This window comes from Cygnus olor, chromosome 3, assembly GCF_009769625.2.
Source record: "Cygnus olor isolate bCygOlo1 chromosome 3, bCygOlo1.pri.v2, whole genome shotgun sequence".
Taxonomy (NCBI): domain Eukaryota; kingdom Metazoa; phylum Chordata; class Aves; order Anseriformes; family Anatidae; genus Cygnus; species Cygnus olor.
The window spans coordinates 47,838,537-47,862,958 of NC_049171.1; the positions used below are offsets into that span (position 1 = coordinate 47,838,537).

A 24,422-nucleotide genomic window follows, 5' to 3' on the forward strand; every position below is an offset into this window, starting at 1 on the left:
CATTCCAAAAATTTCAGTAAGAACTACAGAGAACACTACTGTCAGTATTTCAATGAGTTTTGAGATAGGCTTGTTTTTACCCTCCTCCTTTTCGGGGTTTACTTTCTGTTTTGAATAAATTATTTTTAATTTCATTGTATTTTATTTTCACTACCAAGACATACACATCCCTATCAGTTTATGGAGTTGCAAGCAAGCAATGCATTTAACAGATTCTTTTATCACTTTCCTTAGTGGTCAACACATTACAGTAGGCATTGCACTAAAATGCATCATTTTGTCCTTCTCAAGTTTTATGTATCATTGCCTTCAGACTGTATGAGCACCAAAACTGGTCACAATTACATCGTTAATGTTCTGCAGTTTCATATGACAACTGACAATACAGATGGTCTAGGAAGCTCCAGCCTTAACACTGCAACAAGTTTTCTTCCAACTCATCTGCAATATACCCTGAAAAAGCACATTATTTGATAATATTCTGGTCAATATTCACACATCACTTGTGTTAAAATGTCCATATCACATATCTGGTTGACAGATTACAAAAATGACAATTAACGCTTGCTACTTTTGCTGCATTCACATTTGAACACCACAAAATTATTACAAGTGAAGGTAACTTAAGCAGAAATCAAAGACAGAACTAATACTTTTTGCTATTAGAGTCAAAGAAGCACCTTTATGCTACAAAATCTTGCTAGCAGTTTCAACCCCACATCCTTGGCTAGCTGGAGCAAGATGACAAATGTTAAAGTCATACTACCTTCAGAAGGCAACAAAGAAGAAACCTTTAAACATTTCCTTAAATATATTTGGAGGTACTTTGATGGGTAGGCATAATTTGGTTTTCCATTTCTCCCACATATACATGTTTATAATGACTTTTACAAATGCCTTATCAAAATCCTACTATGAAAAAACTGAAAGCTCAAAAATGAGGAAAGCTATCAAGACAACCCCATCCCATATAAACACATTTCAATCCAACGAATCAGCACATTACCAGGCATTAATGTGCAATGTCCTGTGGTGCCAGGAGCTGGACTCGATGATCCTTGAGGGTCCCTTCCAACTCGAGATATTCTGTGGTTCTATGATTGAATTATTTAACTAGCAAAAAAAACACACGCCCTTCCTTGTTGAAGGCTAATCATTCCTAAAACCACTGCCAATGTATGGCCTACTAGAAGATTCCAACTCAGTTCCTCGTTGGGCTCAGTTCTGCTCTAAAATCCATGTATTAGCAACATCCAATCTACTACAGGATGAAGCTTTGAAATAAGGTTATATCCACATTATCTTCAAGTAACAACACAATTGTTGTACAATTACCATCGTAATTAGCAGGCCAAGAAAAGCCACCATCAAAAATACACAAAGAAAAAAGATAGTTTAAATAAGGTGATCAAAAAGTTAACATGAATGTAGAAAAGAATTGTAGATATATGTGAACTGATTAATATAAGACTTTTCAGTCATAAAAGTTTTCCGAAGAAATTACTGTTCATTTAAAAGAGATTTTGTTATCTGAATTAAACGGGAGAACTTTGCCATAATTACAAAAATACAGTATACAGCTGCATCTGCCCTTCAGTAGTTTGCTTTAAGCCTCAGTCAATACCAACTTTGTAATCATAATTAAAGTCTCGTAATTTCACAAAGTAGAAAATGAGAATGCTTTCTTGAAAATTACTCTGTGTGTTCAAACAACAAATTTTATATGACTTAAAGAGAGCCCAACAACAGAATTTGTCTTACAAGAGGCTGTCCTGTTTCTGGCTTCCTAACTGACATTTCAAGAAATCCTGAGTCCTTACACCACACATATTCAAAACAAAACAAAACAAAAAAATCAACCCTCCCCCCCCAAAAAAAACCTTCTTTTGCTTCCTATGAATGAGAACTAAGAGCATTATTCAAACAACAACAACAAAAAAACAACACAAACCCTGAGCCTCGGATGTTGTTAACATCATTACAGTTATACTCTACAGCACTAGCAAGAAGAGGAAAATTACTACGAATTAACAACAACAATTCCTATATTTAATGTTATTTAAAAATCAAAGTGTTACCTAAGGCAATTACCTCACAGCCTTTTAATATCTACAGGGAAAAGCCTAAGGGAAAATAATTGACTTTGCTAATTTTACCCTTGGCAATTATAAAATAGCTCTGCATTTCATTACGACTACAGAATTTCACATCTAATTGTCAGCCCCGAGAGAAGCACAGAGATAAATGCATCATACACAAGCTTAGACAAGAGTTTAGCAGCACAATAAAATTATCTTGGTAGCAATGGTTTCAGTTAATGTTAAACCCCCCTTTAAATTCTAGTCTATACAACAGCTATGCATGCCTATATAGAGGTTATTGTCTGCCGTGGTCAGTACCATGTACAGTGCAACACTGCTCATTTCATTAGCCAATTTGTTGAGCTACCAAATAAGTGCCTGCAAAAAAGCAGTACTGCGATTTTTACTTTTTTACATCAAAGAAAACAAAACATTATGAAGGAAAAAAGTCACAGTTATTTCACACTGCTGAAAAACAGATGCCAGATTTGAAAATTCATCATTTACAAAAGAATAAATACAGTATGTTTAAATCATTGCACCTGTCAAGAGATTTCTATAGCTTGTACTTCAATTTTTCTAACTTCGCTAGTAGGGTTAGACATATGAAAAAGAATAATTCACTAAGTCAATCAGTTCCCATAATGGCATCCCACTTATCGTATGTAGAAGCTATGAAAGTATTTAGATGTCAGAAAAATGAAAAAAAGTGCTAAAATGTTTTGGCAGAATTTTCCAACTTGCAGTATAATGATTGCTTAAAAAAAAAAAAATGTTTCTTTGCACTTGTGTTTCATTTCACTGTAGGCTTGCTTCCTGGCAAAGGGATTATACATTGCTGCTGCAATACTTAATGATGTACTAAATGCAAAGTAATAAGTGCTACATTTTATACAAACTTTCCTCTTCGGTGGAGAGGAAACAAAACAAGAAGTATGTAGGGTTGCCTTTGCCTTGTCTTGAGAGTCTTATTATGTACCAAAAATTAAAAGGATACAAATCAACAATTATTAAAACCAATTACAACACATTTTGATTATGGCACAGCTAAAATTTTGCACTCTTTAAAACTTTTTTTTTTAATACCTACTCCCAGTTCTCCTCGCTTAACCCAATATTCCAACAGATTGACACCTAATTTTCCACTTTTTCTGAATCTCAGCTCTGTGCTACAAAATGACACGACTTTTGAGAGCAACCATCACACTGATGATCGAAAGCAGTATGGAAGTACTCAACTACCACTGTGAGGGGCTTTAGCAGAAGAATCTAAAAATTCATTAAGCTCAGGATTAAAAAACTATGTTGATTATTGACAATCGTACAGGTATGTTTATTTTACTTTAAGATATGGCTGCAATCTCCAAATGTGTGAAGGCGGCTCTGCAAAGAACTGTTCTCGGAGCACGAAGCTCTCCAGCCATACACAGGTATGCTGGTGCTACACTAGCCTGCACAGGGATGCCCAGGAATCTCTCTCCACCGTGTCAGGTTTTAAGAACACGCCAGACAAACACGCATCAAGAATGATTTGGTGTTGCTGATCCTGTCTGGGGACAGGCAAACTGACTAGAAAGATATCTCTCAAGTTCTCCATCAGTCTCACTTTCTACGATCATACACACACACCTTTTGTTCATCATGGAAAACGTTGCCTGTTAAGTTTTGCAGAGCAGCTGGGTTGCAGTTGCCCTTTGGAAGCTGGTACATCCATGTTAATCAGGCAATCCCACACTCAAGGATGCCCAAATGCCTAGCAAAATAATTTTATTACAGGTAAAAAGTCACCAGAGAGCTGTGCAGACAAAGAAAAGAAGCCTCTCTCCTCAGAAATTCTCTAAGATATAGCCAAACCTTTCACAAAACACAAGGTAGAACAAAATAGACCAAAAGTGCCTTCAGCTGGCAGTCTGCCAAAGGGGGTTGTACTCCAACCTGTCGTAAGGATGCCACAGCACGTGGTTTAAATTCACCAAGCTAACCGCTCATCCAGCACTATCTATGACTACATTGCTTCAGGACATGTACTGAAGTCCCCAACACAGTAATCCTACAGGACAGCGGTAAACGTTCACAACAGGAGCATCCCATCAATCCATCTACAGCTGTAATATAAGTATGCTGATTTTTGAAGGATGCTCCATATATACGTACACACCATAACTAAGCTGATTTTTAAAGGACCTCTGTTTTGGAAGATTTACTAATAGTTACTTGCTTCGGCAGTAAAAGGTGTTATTTTATTTTTTTACCTTGGTATTCTGCAACTGAGCAAGGCTTGTGCAAGCATTTGCTAGAAGAAAATCTCCACTCAAAACAGCCATTTTATTCCCAAACTGCATATCCTTCAGTGGACCATCGCAGGACTTGAGCTCACCGATATTTACTATGCCACGATGCACCAGAAAGGCAGTGTGGATCAGCTCTGTAATCTCTGCCAGACTTCTTTGACTGAAAGCAAATAAAAAGTACAATTATTTTTGAAGTTATGAATAAAATATAGACTCTTAGGTAAAACAAAAGAAATAATAATAACAAAATAAAACAAACAAAAAACACAGGTTATGCTATATGCTAAGCAGATAATTTATGAATTATCGTGCAGCTCTTCTATTTACTTCCAGAAGCTGCAATTTGGATGCGTTAAGCATTGGGAAGAAGCGCATCATGCCACTAAGCATTTCCAGGTAAGCTGCTGGTACCCCTCGTTCCCTTTGGAAGAAAGCTGCCTTTTGTTTGAATTCTTCGGCAAAATAAAGCTAAGCAATCAATATGGTCCTCACGGTGTTTTCTTTTTTGTTTTGTCTTTTAGAAGCTTGAGGGACACTGACATGAAGAAAATGCCAAGCAGAAAGCACCGATGGGAACGAACAAAGGATGTATCAGCAGGGGATTCACGAGCAAGCTAATGTGAACACCGTAAGAATGCTGCAGTAAATGACTGCTCAAATTAGAGCTAAACTAATAACAGGATACCTTGCAGTTCAATAATATCAAGGGGGGAGGGTGCAGGGAAAGAGGAGAAACAGCTGAATGTTTTAAAATGGTGTGCTAGTGACATTTCAGTAGTCATTTCAGTCAGAAGACACAATGGTGGTGGTCCAGCACAAGGGTAGATTTAATCTGATGTGGGTAGCCTTGCAAATCATTTCTTATTCCAATGCACAGCATTGAACCCTCTGAATTTAGGAGCTTCATCGCTGGGAGAAACCCCTGCCACACACAGTATTTTTGTTTTCTTGAGATGAGGTTTACCTTCTATGTCTTTTTTTATTTTTTATTTTTTGGAAAAGGGTCAGTTCAGCCCTGTACCCCAGACAGTGACCACCCTGGGCGGCCCAGCCATCACTCCTCTGCTCCCACCCGCCAGAGGGTGACGGACAGACAGAGCACCCGAGTGAAGAGAGGGGGAACAGAGCACTGCAGCGTCCTGTTAATGCCGCCCAGCAAGATGCACGCAGGCCCTGCTCTTACGAAGCCTTCAGCACATTCACATTTCCTCTGATTCAAGCAGATCCCTTCGTGTCACCGAGGCTTCACGTATGAGCAAAAACAATGTACGCCCTCGCCTAGTCTGATGACTAAGGCCTTTGAGTTGAACGGCACCTGGTAGTGCAAAGGCACGCTGTGCTCTCTGTGCTTATTCCAAAATGGCCGAGCACTTATTTATCGAGTAACTCAGCTGTCCCATCCATTCACACCTACATACACCTGCCGATACACGTTCAGGTTAGGTTCTGCCTCAGCACTGGCGTACCGTCGAGTAAATTAAAATCTTCCTCTGGATGGTGCAGATGCATTGCACCCGACCGAATGCTATTAATCTAAACTAACCTCCTGCCCCCAACGTATCAGAGACACGAGGAGCCCCAGCAGCGACTGTTCCAGGCCAGCGAGCCGTGCCAGTTCCCAGGAGGGAGCAGCCAGCAGAGCCGCACAGCCTGCCAAGGCACGCCAGAGGCAGACGAGCTGGGGGGAGAGGACAAGCAGCGGTTCCCCACATATTTTGTCACGCACAAAAACTCGAAGTTGTTTTAAAAGCTGCCTTTATAGTTCACCGTTTTCGATTCAAGTGGAGAAAATCTGAAAATTAAAGAGCAAGCCATTCTTCCTTCCGACAACAAAATTAGTATTGTTTTTCAAAGAGGAAAGGGAGAAACTCCTACGACCTACATCCGCAGAGCGGTAGCGTAACCATTCCCAGCTTGGCTCTACCAAAGGGTTAATAAAATTTCGAGCTCGGAGGAAAAGACTAACAAGACATCCCGATGCTCCTGCTGTCACTGTCAGGGCAGCCCTTGGAGGAAATGTCCCTATCAATTCGGTTTATCAGATGGACAGCTGATCAACATGAAACAGACTTGCTCTGGGCAGATTGAGCCGAGCTACCTGGTATGAATAGCAATGAGCGCCCCGCTCCCGCAGCGCGTCCTGCCGCGTCCGGCTGCCGCAGATCCCAGGACATATGGGGATCCCTAGTGACGAGCACATAAAGCTGCAGCCAGCCCAAGTGACGGCTCATTTCCCCCAGCTGAAAGCAGACATTAATATCCCGAGGAGATCGGGCCCGCCTCTGTGACCCCCGAGGATAGGAGCAAAACAGCGACTGTCCCATTTCTTCATTTAATAAGCTTTTAATGAAGGAAATCTAAATCCTCTCTTTGACTTCAGCGTCGCTCTTCGTGAAAAGGTTACACAAATACATCAGTGTCATGCTTTGCCAATGCTCGGGATCTGGATGTTTTCATTTCATTTTTTATAATCCGTTTGTTCTCCAAATGATGCTCACATTATTTGTGCTAACGAGAGCAAATAATCTGTGTCTAATTCTGATCTTACGCACTGCTCTTGCACCCTCTCTCTCTAGCTAACTAAAACCATAGGAACCAAAGCCACTGTAGAGATCCCAGGCAGTGTATTTCCTAACATTTTTTGTGATAACTCCCATAGTACTGAGGCACAACTACCGACTCGACGGTGCTGCTACTGACACGTGAGGCTTCTTAACATGACTTTGGAGAGGCCAGCATCCAACCAAAAATACGAAAAGATAATGTTGACGCAATGCTGGACTTAGGACAACATATGATACGAGCACAAAGGCAGAAACAGGAGAGCAACTGGTTCATGAACTCCTTGCTGCTGCCCCAGAGCCCACGCTCACACAACAAAGGAGCGGTAGCCACATGAATCATTTACGTAGCAAGGTAGAAAATAGTCATTTTTTTTTCCAACACACAAAGTCTCTAAACAGAAGCAGACTGAGAATCAGAAGCATTTTTTCACCACGTGCCACCACACTTCCACCTGCCTTCCATGGCATTCGCCACTGAGACAAGAACACCCTGCTGACCGCCCCCAGCTGCTCCACAAACTTGATTTATAGACACCACAATTGTCACAATTCAAGAGACGACACCATTCTGAGCCCCACACATCCCTCAGTCTTCTCTTTCTCCCCTTCCAAAAATCAACCTTCGTGCAGTAATGTCATTCCAAAAAGGCCGGTATAGAGGCTTGGACAGATACTCAGATCTGTTCTTGGCTCTTTTTTCACTCTACCTTTTATTTCATGAAAATCTCTATTCACAGACTTCCCTTGCCTATGGTGTGTAAAAGGGAGCACCATCAACATTGTCTCGTTTTTCAGCTCAACTCCTTGATCATGCAAGTTTAGTACACACGTAACTAACAAAAATTTCTGTAAAACACTTGCTATAAAGTACCCATTAGGTTATAAGCACCTCCAAGTTGGGAATGTGAGCCTGGAAAACACAAAGGAAACACTAATGTTACAAATAATTTAAAAAACAACAACAAAAAAAAAAACACACCTTTTTAGTTAGGTCATTTGGAACTATGCTGACTCTGGGACTGTGAAAAGGCAGCTTGCAGGAAAATACTAGGGAAATACAAATGTTAATTCTACAGACTATTGCCTCTCACCAGAAGAAAAACAAGCGCCCTATCTATTCTTCCTCTCTGCTCCCCTGCCCCAGTGAACTCAACACAGATCCTTGATATTCAGGTATGTTTTGGTGAACTCTGATAAACTGCTGAGCACGCTTCAGGAAATCCTTCAGATCTGCCCTTACAAAGTTACCCAGTAGATGCAACAGCCTGCTGCTGTGACTCCGTCAGCCCAAGCAAGGAAGACAGTTTCTGTATAAAACCCACGTTCGGATAAACACCAGATTTATTTGGAAAATAAAGAACCAATGCAGAAACTTCCTAAATATGCTTCTATTTCAGAAACTGCATTTAACAATTCTGGTTTGCATTGAAATTTCCTATCTGTATGCCTGAGAGTCTGCCTCATCACAGGATTATTGCTACAATCGCTATTATTACAAAGATGAGTATCTTTTGCAAACTTCAACGCAAAATTTGGAGCCTACACAAAACTAAATTAAGTGGCAAGGGGGACTGGCAAAATATTGAAACAAAATTTTGTAGAAACAAAATAGATTTTTACAGCAAATTTCCTATGCAACCTGTAAAAATTAATTCTGCAGAGTTCCTTCCTGCCATCCTGAATATCCTTTTTGTTGTCTGCGTTATTTTTAAACGCTTGCAGCTAGGAAACATTAGCCAGTACAGTCTCTTCAGGAGTTCTTATGAGTGACTTCAGTCCTTAATTTCACAGAATCACAGAATCGTCTAGGTTGGAAGAGACCTCCAAGATCACCAAGTCCAACCTCTGACCTAACGCTAACAAATCCTCCACTAAACCATATCACTAAGTTCAACATCTAAACATCTCTTAAAGACCCCCAGGGATGGTGACTCAACCACTTCCCTGGGCAGCCCATTCCAATACCTAACAACCCTTTCGGTAAAGAAGTTCTTCCTAATATCCAATCTAAACCTCCCCTGGCACAACTTTAGCCCATTCCCCCTCGTCCTGTCACCAGGCACATGGGAGAATCGACCAACCCCCACCTCGCTGCAGCCTCCTTTAAGGTACCTAAATTTTAAGTCCTACTCTAAAAAGAAAATTGCCTTTTGCAAAATCTATGATAAAACAGAAACATTAGGCAGCTCAATTGTACTGCTGTGAACAAAAGAGTATTTCAACTTAAATACTCTGCAATATTTGTGATGGAAACTCAAGTTCTCAGCAACAGCTATAAAACGTGAGTCAGTTTACCTTTCCTTATGAGCAAACCATCAGAAATACACTGCCCCCCTCAAAGAATGGTAGGTTATGCAAAGAGCCACTTACTTATAGTTAATACTAGGAATAATATTTTAGAAAAATGGACCAAAGGCATATTAGACAGTAAAATCCATATTCTAAAGTTCTCAGCAATGAAAACAACTGCTTTGAATGAAGACAATTCAATGGATAGATTAAAAATTCTTTAAGAACTCTTACAATTGAAACTTTTAATGAAAGTGACTAACACTATACACCCAAGATTTGCATATTTTGTCTGCAGTTGTCAACCCAACAGCTTCCCTTCAATACACATAGGATACGTTTGGATGAACAACCTTCCATTCAGATTTTTTCTTTTAATAAATATAATAAACTGGGATAGATACTAGTACTTTTTAATGACAACTATAATAATCTATATATAAACCTATGAATCTGAAAACTAAAATAGTTCTTTCAGGGAAAATTACATACTAAAAAGCATTAAAGGAAGAATTAAAATTATAATCTTAACACTGACAATGTACTTTGGAAATGGTAGTTGACTTAATTTTTTGTGACCAATGAACAGAAAGAACAATGTTTTTAAGGACAAAAAAAATGTACGCACAAAATTTAAATTGATTCTGTATGCCTTAGTCTTTATACTGCACCAAAATAACACACGTATTTATGTAGCAAAACGAAGGGTGGGAATTTTTACAGTTCTTTTTTCCATTCACCTGTCAAAGTCAACACCCACAGTCAAAATACATGATTAAATGAACAATGTATTATGAGTAATGAACAGCGTCATGGTGATGTAAAGTCTCATTCTCATCTTCTGTGCACAGTCTCTTTTACAAGCAGTTCAAAAGGCATGGGGAAAGGTGTTTGAATTAGTCAACACGTATGGCAGGTGCTGTGGTTTCACTAGCAGGAAAAAAGTTCAGGATGAAACACAAGACTCAAGCACCAAATATTCTTTGCACGACCGTGATTCATGTATCTATCATCCAGCAGAAAATATCTACCTACTTTTATCCTTTAACAAGGTCAGATACTAAGACTTCCGTGATTCCTCCTATCGCGGTCACTAAGCTACTGGAGGAGTCAACTTCCACCTGAGGGATAAATGAAGTTGAAAGACATCAGTCCAATGAAGTTTATTGAGTATGCTGTTTAATTGCACTCCTGTGATCAATTCGTTTTCCAACTTGCTGCCTATTTTACCTCCTTCATCTCTTTCCCTTCCTAGCATCACAAAGATTTTGAAGGAAAACTTGTACCCATACTCATTCATGGTTTCCTTCTTTATTTTTGAAAAGGGCTTCAATTTTCTTTCTGTAATTCTCCACCACTGACATGTTGCTTAATTTATTTCCCCCTCTAATTTGCTTTAGCAAGCTCTTCCCTCGTCCCGGTGCGGATGTTGACTTGAATTCAGTAAGCCCGTTTCCCTAGGCATTGTGTGTAGGGACACCTAAGTCGAGCTCCTGTTCCTTTTTTTGGTGCAAGAATTAGGAAGATATTTGGCAGTCTGTTACTTCGCTGATGATTAACTTGGGTCCACTGTAGAACAACCAATTCTTTTGTACTCTGAACAGCAACAGGAAATTTGACCATTTTGCATCAGTTTCCAACCTACTGCCAGCAACGTGCCCTGGCCACCACTGCTGTTGCTTTCACGGCAACGTAGCTCGGAGCCACCCAGCCTTGGAGCTAGCTGCCTGTCATGAATTACAAGCAGCCTGCATTTGCATTATCACCTTCCAGCAAAATGAAGCCTGAACTGGTGAATTTGAGAGTCTGAAGGCTCTTTCTATCTTACTTCTATACTTGGTGTCAGTGTCCAGCAAAGTAACAGCGATATCAAGCTACAGCACATCACATTTCTCTTTTACTGAGTGGCACCATCATGGCCAGTTCCTTTTTCAGAGCACACAGGCTAAAAGAAAAAGACTCCCAGCCTGGAAGCAACAGCATCAATTCTGGGAAGTAGGTGAGAGAATCTAGACAAAGCTCTGGTAAGAACCACCATGCCAAGTTCAGTTTTAAAAATAAAATAAAATAAAGAATAAATTTTTAAAAAGCCAGAGAAGAATACCACCAGAATCAATAAGACAAACTGATGTCTTCTAGGACTTGGAGGCTGGGATGCACGTGGCCTGGAACTAGCAAGGAAGAGAGCATCAGGAGGAAGTACCTAAGCCTGTGAGATCTAGAAACTAGAGAAAATCAGTAAAATCATGCAACTGACTGAACAGATCAGGACCAGGCAGGCGGGGCTGACAAAGTAAGAGGCCAAACACCCGCCACAATGACAGTCCTTGTCACGCAAGGACTTTTAGAATGAGAAGGATGCAAAGGACACTGTGCAAGGGACAAGCATTAAAAGAACTTTAGCATCGCTCAAACCAGATGTGAGAGGTAGTGGCAAGTCTAGGTATGTTTTCAAAGCCCTATAGACAAAGATATGAGAAATCTAAATAACTTAACCCATTCCAGTTATTAGAGATTTGACATGTACTAGAAAACACTAAGAAGGGAGATATCAATTTTCTTAGCAACCCTTTCTGCACAGCTAGTGAAGAAAAAGTAGACTCTAGATCAGAGATTTCTTGGATTACTTAAGCAATGATGCTAAGAAGTCAGGTAATAAAAATCAGAACTACTCATTTATAAGCAAATTGTCAAGTTTATTACAATTTGGCAGTACTAAAATCACATACTATAATTCCCATTTTAAAATCAATGTGGGAAGATTCATGTTTCCAAAATGAATTAAAGCTGTCAAGTGCAGCATTGTCTTTTTACAAGGCAATTATCAGGACTTAAACTTCTAATAAATAAAAGACAAGTTCAAATTCTAGTTGGTGTCTACTGTACATTATATTAAGAGTTATGGAGATCATAACAAGTGCAATTATTAAGTCATACCAAGAGCTAAGATGTTTACTTCCTTAAACAGCTACTTCTCTCCTTTGACAAATAATGATGCAGATATTGCATGAGAATTTATTGATACTCACTCATTTATACCAGCAATATAGTGTAATGTTACTATCTTGATTTTTTTTAATGCAAATTTCCTAGCGCAAGAAACGTTGCATTCAACTTGAATTCTCTATTAAAACTTTGCTACAAAGAGTTCATATCAGAACTAAAAATTTAGATACAAGTGAACATGATCTCAATACATTTCTTATATGAAAATAATAAAATCAAAGCCTTAATAGTATAAAAACATTCTTTATAAATGGGATCCATAATATTCAGACATCTAATATAAGTAAGTGATATTTTCAAAGATAAAACAAGCTGAATCTGTTAGATAAATTTAACAGAAAAACACAAAGAGTTTTTGGAAACAATTCAAGAATATTTTGCTATATAACCAAAAGGCCACAATTCCCCAGTCAGAAAAGCTAAGCTGATTAAAAACAAAATAAAAAGCCAAAAAATCATGGCTTAGACAAAGCCAAACCAGCTATAATTCCCTACCCTCTCTAGCTCAAACAAACTGAAAAATGGATGCAACAAATGCAAATCAGGGAAACTAAGCAAGGAAGGAAACTGATAAAGGAATGAGAAGATGTAAAGATGTACAGGAAGCTAAGCAAAGGCAATTTAAAAAGGATATACTAAAACCCCCTCAAAGCTACAAGGAATTTTAAGAACTGCAATGCTCCATTAAGTAGGGTTGGGCAGAAACATAACACAAAGGCACGGGATTTTAGGAAGTCTATTATATTCCTAAGCAATATATTTACACAGCCAGATATAAATATCTTCTAGACCAGCAGTGAATAATAACGCTCATAAACAGCAGTGGTTAAGATTTTATAGTCAGTAGGTCCAGAGAAATTGCACTCCGGAGAGAAGGCAACAGGAAACGAATGACACAGCTGATAAACAGCAAAGAGAATGAATCATCCTCAATAGAGACAGCTGAGCTGGTTCAATATGCTTTTCTCAAGTGAAAATATGCACTGAAAAAATAAAAAGAATTACAGAAAGCAGACTATACGCTTGTAGGACAAGGGATTGTTTTGGAAGAAAACACTCAAGGTTTGGAAAGGGTGGGAAGGGGCTGGAGAAACAAATCATCCTAGATAGTCAGCTAGATCTAACTGGATCCCAGGACACCACTGTAGTCAAAAAAGGCTAATACAGTCCATTAATAAATTAATACAAAAATACTGGCAAAAGTAGTGTTTCTATCAACCCTTCTTTTCCAATGCCAATCAAATCACTATTGGGAAACTGCACTTCATTCAGGTGGAATTTGGGAAAGCCAAGAAACGTGTTAGTCACACTAACAATCAGAGTGTAAGAAGACTCACATTCAAAGTAAGAAACTTGATCGTTTGACATAAAGAGAAGGCTGATATTGAATCTGTAGATTGACCTGGTCACAGCTATTTAAAGAAGGTTCAAGTATCTAGACTACAGAAACAAATTAAAGAGAAGAAAACAGCCAGATTATCAGGCAAAAATAAAACATGATCCAGTAGTTTGAACCTATGTAAAATCAGAAGAATAAGGTGAAGGCACTCTCCAAAAACTTTTGAAAGGAGTGACGATGGACTCTCCAATATTGGCAAAATTGAAGACGACGCCTTATGAAATGCCACTTAAGCACAAGTATTGGAGCTGATTAAAGTTGGGGAAATCCTATGGTCTTTTTTGTATCGCAAGATAAACTATCAAAATGATGTCTCAGTTATTCACGTATTTATGAACCATAAAGCCAAGGGAAGGAAACTTCAGAAAATAAACAAAAGACAACTTCGATTTAGCAGCACTTAGTGTTGGTCCTCGTATCTGAAAACACACTATTGGTGAGCAGCCTGCTTTCTTTTAAGGAGGTATAGATATTTTCAGCACTGGGATTTCTGAATGCATTTATTTCAGCCCCCTTATTCAGTACAGACAGCAAAACCAGGACTACTTTGCCTGTTAAGAGTTTCCTCGCATTCACAGTGTGAGAGCATCCGAAGCCACCCACAGGCTGGGAACCTGTTCTACTACCACAGTTTAATTCTATCTTACCACACGCAGAGCATAAGCATTTCAAAAATCCTTTTTAAGCATGCTCTGCAAAAGGAAACAACCTTCATCAGAATTCATGTCCATCTTTACACGTTTCGGCACCCACACTGGTAACGAGATGTGGTTGGTATTGTACTAACCTAGGAATACATGCAAGTATTCCCATAAAGACAAGAGATAAAGAAAAACAAAGCCCATCTACGACATTATTTTATGTATATAAGGGTGTGTATTTTACCTAAGTATACATGTTTTCTTTAATTACAGTTTTCCATATAACCATTAGGGGGTTCTAGCCATGCAAGTCACATTTATTAAAGGCAGCATGTCAAATAAGAGTTGACAATTACAGGCTATATCAATACACATTATGCCAGATGGTAATGAGCCATACACAAAGGGCCAGCCATCCAAAATAATCACACCATTTTCCTCAGAAATGTTGAAGAGGTTATGGTTTATTACACAGTGCTCATTAGATATACAGTGGCAACATTAGCAATTTTTCCTTCATTTGTGTCTCATTTAAGACTCTACCCCCACAAGCCCATTCAAATTAATACACAAGGTTAAAATCATTATGGTCAGAGGGAAAAAAAAAAAAGAGTTTTATTTTTATTTTACAGTAATGGTGGATCAAAGGTCCCTGGAATCTATTATTCTCTCGGCTATTCTCTAACAGGATACTAAAAAAGAGTGAAACTCACTGTAAGTGGAGATTTGACATGAAGACAGACTATTTTTAAATGAGCAAGGTCTGTATTACTCAATAAAACTAAGTGAAAACAACAGTTAAGTTGTGACACAAAGTGACAAAAGTCATAAAGCTAAAAGCTGAAGCCGAACTTTCGGCCTTGGCTTTGAACTTTCTCACCTGTGTTTCAATTTGCTGCTTTAACAGCATGGAAATATTTAAGTGCCCAAAAGGCAACCCATCTCACACAGTAGGTTAAAAGCACAGTTGCCTGAAATAACTTGAGTGCCCTCTCTGAGATTAAACTTACAAGATATGATTTAAAGTACCTTTCCAACCAGCTGCATATGTTGATTTGCAGCTAAGAATGACTGCTGGAGAAATTTTCCTACCTTTCTGTGTTTATAAGAAGATATGTGGGTGAAAAGATGTACTGGGGCAAACGTGAATATCTGCCAGCACAAAAAAGGATGAGTCTTATTGATTAAAAACATACAGATGTTTCCCAAACTCTGAGTGATGTCCAACATTCAGAAATAAAAAAAAATTAAAAGAACAGCCATGAGAGACATGGAAGACTTGAGCACCGCATGCACTGCACACATACCAAATGACAAAGGGACCCAGAAGAGAAGGGGCTTTTCTGTCCAGGCTCCTCTTCTGAAGCACGCAGAGCATCACCTGAAGCCCAGGCCTCGCATCAGACAACTTCCCTGCCCACAAGACTGGGGTAGCCTTGCACCTCTCCCTCCTCAGTCACTCCTGCTGAGCTGTTCTGTCCTTACACAAAATACTGAATTATTCATTCAACCAGATGGCAAAAGAGCGGAAAAAAATGAGATTACAGGAGAGCACGGTGGGACACTTGGGCTCCAGTTCCTGTTCTGGGAGGTTACTGGGAGTGAAACATTACTTCCTTGGCCATTCCCTACCACGGCACTGTCTGTCCCTCTGTGTAGAGGATTCTACCAAAAACTCAGAGGAGACTGAGAATTTGGATCCCTTCAAATTAGTGGGAGCCACACCTGGATTTGCTGCATCTTAAGTGAATGCTCTAGTCACTGGCTAGAGAAGCCACAGAAACAATAACAGAGTATTTCCAGTTTGGGAATCCCACCTAGATAACTTCTTAGTAACTTTATCCAACAAATACTGTGTTTTGCAATTGTTTGAAAGATTTTAAATATGTAACAGGGTTTTCAATAAATAAATAAATAAATAAAAAGAGAAATCCATCTAAAACTGTTTTAAAACTTTCCTCTTCTTCTTACCAACGTCTGCCTTCCAATCTTCTGCCTGCCCAGCAGGCAGATTACCTCTTCAGACAGCCAGAGCACCCGAGCACAAAAGCCAGTCATCTCTGACATTCTCTGGACTAAGGGAACTGACGCTCTATTTTGTATTCCAACCCTCAACTTCTACAGCGAGGACTTTTCCTCTCCTGCCAATTAATCCAATTCTTCATTGCCAAAGGGAAGCTAGCTTCTGCTGCTGAGAGCATTCTAGACCATGACTTAGCAAAGCCAACAACTAAATTTCACCACCAGAAGGACAACTTGCCTACTGACTGCAGGGGGAACGTCTCTCTCTGTTCACTAGTCCCAGTCTATGCATGCTATGCAAATGCACTGGATATAACTGCACATTCCCCAGTGGTCCCAGCAATCTTTTATTTTTTATATTTTATTACTATTTTTCACTTATTTGACAGAAACATGTCTCTAACATGAAGCAGTTACTTTACAAAAATGACCAAGCACAGAAGAGGTGATGATGTTTCTGAAGCAGAAGGTAGCACATCACGAGACCTCTGCGCAGTGACCAATGCTATGGCTAGTCTTGAAGCAGCAGAGCTACCACTGTGCCCTTAAAACAGCCATACAAAACATTGAAAAACTCTGCAGGTAAAAATAAGATGTCTGGACTTGATAGGGTGGAAGAAGATCAAGCCAAAAGAATTTGAAGGGGAGCTAAAGGTTTTCTTTCTGACATACTGACATGAGTTGCAGGTACTGTAAACATGAGTCCAAAAAAAGGTAAGACAGGAAGTGAGCAAAAGCTTCAGCAACGGTTGCAGTAGCATGACCTTGGAAAAAAATAGATGTTAGGATACGTGATGCAAGGAAAGACAGTAAGACGTGGACCCCGAAAAAATTTGTTAATGAAAAAACTCAAAAAGTGAGGCATAAAGAATTAATTTATGGGTTGTATGATGGTGCTAACACCAATGCAGAAGTCAAAAGGAACATGGCAATGAAGAAAATCAGGAATTTTGTTTTGGAAATTTTATTATAAAGACTTCTTCCCTTAAAACAGCAGTGTGTGTCGGCCAGACTGCCTATGGAACGACTGGGCACCACCCAGCATGCCCACCCAGCCAGGGTTAACTCAGGTTTGCTCTACAGTCCCTCCACAGCAAGTGTCCTCCAGTTACACCTCATGCAACATCTACTCCATAACAAATTTTGCGTCCTTGTTTAAAAGTTATTTTTGTCTATTCTGTATTCTATTTAACTGAAATATGTAAATACACTAAATCAATTGCAAGGATACAAAGGGAAAGAGCTCTTAGTGGCAGATAAGTGGAAGAAATAGGTTACTAACAACACGAGCCAGCAGCATGCCCTGACATATCCTGATGTATTCTGATTTTATGAACATATTTTCTCTTACCATATATTAGTTGTTTCTCAGCCCCCCAAGACTTTGAAGCATAGCTATCGTTCTATTCTCAATGAGTATGGAAGGCAGATTGAACCAACCTAACAGAAATACCCAGAATTACCACGTACTGTCAACTATGCAGGTACCGCCAGCAGAAGCCAGCATGACTTATCACTCCAAGTGTTTCTCTGAAATATCACTGAAGAGTTTGTCTGTAATTGCATTCAATGTAGCTGAAAGTTAAGGTGCAGTAACCTTGACATTAAAGCTCTGCTACTAATGACACTTGAAGTACATTGAACCTTTTTATGCAAGAGAAAAGAAGGTACCCTTTTTTATGCAGTGAAGAAAACCTGATAAATGAGCAGTCCTGTTAAGAGAATAGATGGTTCGTATGTCTAACTGCACCAAAAAAAAAGGCATTCAGAATTAAAAAACATATATATATGTGAATTACCAGAATGGAGTATACCAGGTAGTTACAATTTTTATGATGCTTATATAAAAACATAATGTATATTCTGAAATACCAACAAATATCCAACTCCCACAGGGGGGAAAAAAATGAAAACATACACACTGACTGCACAACCACAGATACCTGGAACGATCAAGGAAACCTGTCCTATTCCGAGCACTTGTAACTGCGTTTTTATTTCTCAGCAATTAAAACTGTGCTTATCACACCTGCTCTCCTCTCCCTCCCTGAACTTTCAATATGCAGAATTGGATAGGGACAACAATACCATAGATTTAAATGGTTTACTATAGGAATGTTTTCACTTTTCACAAAACAGAAGTATGCAGCAGATGGGTATTGCCTGCGACGTGCAAGGAATGAGACTGATAGCTAAAGGGAGACAGCAGACTTCTCAGAGACTTTGCCTCTTGCACCAGGTGCGCTGACAGAATCGCCAGCAGGGAAATGATAATAAACCTTTTGGAGCAAAGCAACGACTGCTGCTGCTGGGACCATATCAGCATAGTAACAAGCATTTGGGGCTACTGATGTCTGCAAAGTTTTGTCATTATTAGTAGTATGTGTTTTATGCAAATAAAGTATCATGTAAAATTATGAAATTGTGTCTTTCGACAAACAGAACTACTTACTAAGATACCATTGGTATAACTATATATTTGAAAATCTCAGGCTTTCATTCTTTGGTCCTTTCATCCCAGAATGATTCAATCTACACATTTTAATAAAGGGTAAAATGACAACAACGAATTCAAGCAACATTAAGCCCTAAGTAATGGTGGGGAGACATTTCAAGAACAAACTTGATTTCTACAGAATTCCTACCTGTGTCCACAAAACAGGGCCAGTTACTGGTTGTAGCCACTACTACATTTCTGATAAATTTCAATTTGCTGACTGGAACAGCACATGAATTTAGCTGAACTTTTTGAATTGGTTTTGGTGCACAGGTATCAAAAGCCAGAATGAAATTTCAGCTATAAAAGTCTGAAGTAAGCTTTCCTCAGAACACTGTTTTGGTGAAACACAGTAATTATGAGAAAGAAATCAGAAATACTGTACAATACCTGAAACTTTACTATCTTTCCTCCCTTTCTGGAAATACTAGATGCATAATTTCTTTGGCTACATCTTCTCTTTCCACAAAAATTTACTAAAGTTTGGCCAAGTCTCTGGAAAAATTAAAACAAAAAACTCCAATTGCAGATACTTTAATAAGACTTCAAGAGTTTGGCAATCACGCTCCCCCAGAATCTCATGTGCACCAAATATGCTCCATAATCATGCTGTCAGTGCTGATCAGAACTTTTCAACTGCTGCAAGCCTTAGGAAAAAACATCACCCATCTTTCTGATTTCTCTTCTGACTGCCTAACCGCCTTCTCAAATACAACATGGTTAAAATACAGTATTGCAATCTTTATCCCTGATTTTCTAACTCCTTATTTCTGTTCTCAAATCACTAATCACTGTCATCTTTTATATTTCTAGTAACTTAAATTCATAATGCAACCATTATCTTCAAATCTGGATTTGCTAGCCTTGCAATCCACCCATTCCTAAAACCCTTTATTAAGTAACAATTTAACTTTCCTCTTATTCTAATAAAGAAGGTGCAATGTAACAAGGGCTTTTTTCCATTCCAATCTACAGAAATATCAGCTCGTGTCCATTTGAAATGTTTCTGCAAAGATGATTCATTTTTATTAATCAGTCATTTCCATTAAGTTAATCCTTGCTATTGTTCCTTAGTAATTTTTCTTATACTATTGCATCAAATATAAACCACTTTGCTTGTGAAGATGAAGATCTACCAAATGAAGATGTCAGGATGCTTGAAATAATGCACTGAAATAAGCACGTCTTATTTCACAGTCAATGTCTATTTAAAAGAGAGTCAATCTAACGAGTTTTATCTCCCTACTCAGTTGTCAGCCCTTGAGGATAATTCAGTTTCTGAATTAAGGAACTTCTGATTTGACATTCTACCAGGATTCGACTGAAAATTCTCTCTCTCTACCTTCAAAAAGAACAAAAAGAAAAAAAACTCCACCAAAACGTAGTTAGACACTTTGCTCTTGCCCCGTTTGTCATGCCAAAGAAAATCTCTTACAACCTTAAACAACCTGGGCGATAGCTCTACAATAACTGGTAACTTCTCTTTTTTTCCTTGTGTTTTTCCTTATGTTCCTACTATCTGTATGTATTCACACACCTGCCTTTATGTTGGAATGCAGTAAAAACAATCAAGCTTCTCTGTCCAGCAACACAATGTCCTGTCTACACTGGTCTTAGCAGTTGTTCAATAAAGTAACACACAGTGCAAATAACCCTCTCTTGTAAAAGTCTTCAGTAAATGAAAAAATATTTTAAAGGGTTTGTGAATTTCTGGTCAAAAGGTAGAACATTCAGATATATTTTCCTCTACAAAAGAAAAAAAAATCCACAATAATATGCTTTTATTTAGAAGTATCTCAGAGCTGTCAAATCCCACGTGAAAATCTACTACAAGCTGAAGACCAGATGCCAGTGAAGGGAGCAAAAAGACTAATTCTCTTAACATATAACGTGATCAGGCTCTAACACATCCCTTTATTTCAAGTGGAAGGGAATAAACACTGTATTGTCTTTACACAATCTCATGAAGTAGAAAAAGATACCTTAGGAGCTGGGAAGAGTATCATTCAGTAATGGTCAGGTTCACTCATATTTAAACTCCACCCCAAAACAATATGTTGACAGAGAAATAGCATAGTCCTCATACATACCCAATCATGCCAAAGATCAGTATATGTTTTAGATCAAACTTGTGGAATATGAGGACCTTCCCCTCAATTCCACCCCAGCAGACGAAAAGTTTTGCAATATCTTCAGTTACATTATATCAGTGTATTGAGTCATATAGGAAAACAAATTAATTGGTACAGTAAGCCTTGGAATACTTAACTCCATATTGCTACAATTTTCTGAGTATTGCAGAAATTTGTATTGAAACTCTGTAATTGGACTGTAAAATTTGTCAAGGGAGAAGTTAATAGGTTGTGCCTGGGAAGAGGACAGTTGGTACTTCAGCATATGGGAAAGCATGGGAGGTATTTTGGGACTGCAGGACAAATAAATTACAAAGATACAGTTAATTAAGGACTTTGCTGTAATACAATTGGTCATATTGGCATCGTAGCTCTGAGGGATAAGCATTTGCCACCTCAGAGCTGTTGTGTGCTTTCATCACAGCACAGGGTTGCACTTGAGTGATAGTTGGAGGTTTTTCTTCACAAACTTTTTTTTTTTCTCTTCTTAAGAAAGCATAAACATTCTCAAACAGAGTTGTGTTGCAAGGGAAGGCTGTGTTAGGTCTTCTTTCCAACAGACCACCAGGGCTTTCTTTGAAAAGTTCCCTCTAGGGTGAGGAGCAGGACTCATTGCTCCCTTAGGTGCTACTGACCTGTTGGAAAATTTCACCAGTGCACTCTAGTGCTGTATGCTGTGCTGCAAACTCTTGCAGTCCAGTACTTGCTTCACAAGCAGTAGGAGGAGGAGTCCTCCAGAGAAAGGGTGGGCTGGACAGACAGCAGGTAACAGGATGGTTTCTCTACTGTGAATTCTAAGATACTGAAAATTACTTCCTTTATTAAAAAGCAAAGCACATTTGTAGTGTAAATACCAAGTTTATCTTGCTCCTTTATCCGGTGACTTATTTTGAAGACGATTTAAGTCCATATTTTCCAAAATCTTTGATGAATAGCTTTACTTCAGTGCCTTCTGATTTATTCTACACTGTGCAGAGAGGACCTTTTCTTATTCAACACATAATTGCTGTATTTGTACATGCTGTGTATGCTGACAACAATAAAAAGTTAATGAAGAAAAGAACTGATTGTAATGAATTAGTAATATTGTTAAATTTGTATTTGGAGTTGATTCTTATTGTTGTGGGTGGAAGATGATCAATAGGAATATGTAATCAAGTTGTATGTGCTTTTCATCTCCTGAGACTCGTCTTGTAAATGAGATGAAGAATCTCACAGGGTTTATCCTGTAAAGCTTAAAACTAAACAGAATAATTTAAAATAATCACTTAGATTTCCTCTTACTAAAAGCTAAGGGAAAGCCACCAAGGTTTGGGAACAAAATTGTACATTTCCTAACGATATAAGAGACATCACAGAACGGAATCATAGAACAGCTTGGGTTGGAAGGGACCTTAATGATCATCTAGTTCTAACCCCCCTGCCATGGGCAGGGATGAACCGTTGCTTATATTTTCAGATACTTTTCCCCTTTATCTTTCAAAAAAGTAGTTTTGTCAAGAGCATCATACTAGTTATTATACTTAGATATTGAATATTTTAGGACCATGCATTTTCTCTATCATTTAATTAGCTAAGCTTCAAAAGCACATGGTAGCTCAGATACTGCATCTCCACTGAAAGCCAGCCTTCCCAAAGATAGGAATAAGACCAGGAAGTCCCCAAGGAAATCATTTTTATGATGAAGAGACCTAATGTGCCCCAGTAAAGGTGAGGATTGATTGTTATGGCCTATTGTTACTATAATTAGAAGTCAAACACCAATTAGCAATTCCATTAATAAGATTAATCTCTGCAATATCTGCAGCTGAGACCCAGGGCTTGCATGCAATAAGGCAGTGTGAATTTAAAGCGCAACAGCTATTCTGCACTAAAACTCCCAGTTTGCATACTTACACCATACAAAAGAAAAAAAGCCCTGCTCTTTTAGAATTTTGAGTTCCTACATTGGATATTGCTCTTACTACATCTTTCTCATTTCTCACTTTTTATTTTGTTTAAACTCGTTCTATCATGATATACACCATAGATCAGGACAGGTGCAATGCAGCGTGATGTCTCCCAAACTCTGGTTCTCAGCCACTCCCTCGGCATTGCACCAGGTCAGGGTAAATCTAATTTTGTTTTCCATTACTGATAGACGCAGACAAATAGCAATGAAAAAAAAAAAAAACCTTGCAATTCTGGATGTACTCTTCTCATGACAGAAGTCCACAGTTAGGCATCATTTATTACTTCCAAAGACAGGGGTACAAAACACTCAAATCCAATCTTCCAAGTTAATATACTACAGAGTTCAGAGTACAGAAAAACTGAGAGAAGGGCAAGGGATGAAGATGAGGTGAGAAGTCACACTCTAACGCACTTTGTATTTTTGTAGGTACCAAAATCATCATTTGTATGGAGGTTCTTTGATTTTATTTCATCCAAGTTTTGTCTTTTACAATAAATCTTAAACAGAATTTGTTCACAGATAAATTGGTTCTAATATGAAACTAAAAACTCATCTGTGCAAGGTAAAAAGAAGGCTTCTTTACAATTTATTAGTGAACAGGTCAAAAAAACCTCTAGGCTTCACCTACATTGTAACAATACAACCCATCTCACCTTCACCAAATTTGATAACGCTTGCCACAGCTTATTAACCAAGCGGCTTGGTGGTGGACTTGCATTCTCCTTCCCTCCTTTGAAAGGAAGACCATCTGATTTCTTTGTATAGGGCTATTGCTTAACACAATATAGATTTATGTCGTGGCATTCACATTTCAGTTGGAAAGCATTTAATTATTAAAAAAAAAAAAGCATCTTTTAAGCTTGTCTACAGTAGAAAGCCAAAACCCTACTGGTGAGCAGAGCACATGACGACAGAGCTTGTACAGCAAATGACCTCCTCATGCCAGAGTAACCGTCACCTTTTCCTAGACCAGCAGGTAGCCCTTTGCTATTGTAGTCATCTACTTCAACTGGAGATGCAACAGCTTGAGTCAAGAACCGCAGCAGCTCTCAGCTGTTCATCTGCACTCACAAGGGCAGGACAGACTACCTGCCAATAACTGGAGCTCTCAGGGAAGGCAGAGCCCAAGGAGCACATCCACGTGAAGCACGTATTCTGTTAATCACACCACGTGGAACACTATATTCTCCTCAATCTTCATAGAAGGTGTGCTCATACCTCATATGCTGTTATACTAATTATTCAAACCAGATTATAGTCATTTTGGTTTCCCCTCAACCATAAAAATCCCAGTTCAACAGCAGCCCAGGACAGATTGAGAAGTCAACAAACCAATGTCCGTCTGTGCAGAACACAGATCTCAAACACATACTCTAATAAGCATATAACCTCTACGCCTTGGACTACACTAGTCCTTATTTAACTTTATAGTCTGAAAGAGTCCAAGCAGCATCATTCACACAACTTCAGTTCCCTGGGGGCAGCCTGATTGCCTTTCATGCACGCAGCAATTAAAGACTGCTCTAACAAGCACAGCATCACCTCT

At 38.8% G+C, this 24,422-nt stretch overlaps 1 protein-coding gene across 5 annotated transcripts in view; it reads right to left on the reverse strand.

Moving 5' to 3' along the window:
• Positions 1-24,422, reverse strand: part of PDSS2 (decaprenyl diphosphate synthase subunit 2) — a 127,078-nt gene that overhangs the window by 50,471 nt on the left and 52,185 nt on the right. For all 5 annotated transcript variants that reach the window (XM_040554396.1, XM_040554392.1, XM_040554393.1 and 2 more), the window contains exon 3: positions 4,334-4,532. In XM_040554396.1, the coding sequence (XP_040410330.1) occupies positions 4,334-4,532 (199 nt within the window). The remainder of the gene's footprint in view (positions 1-4,333; positions 4,533-24,422) is intronic.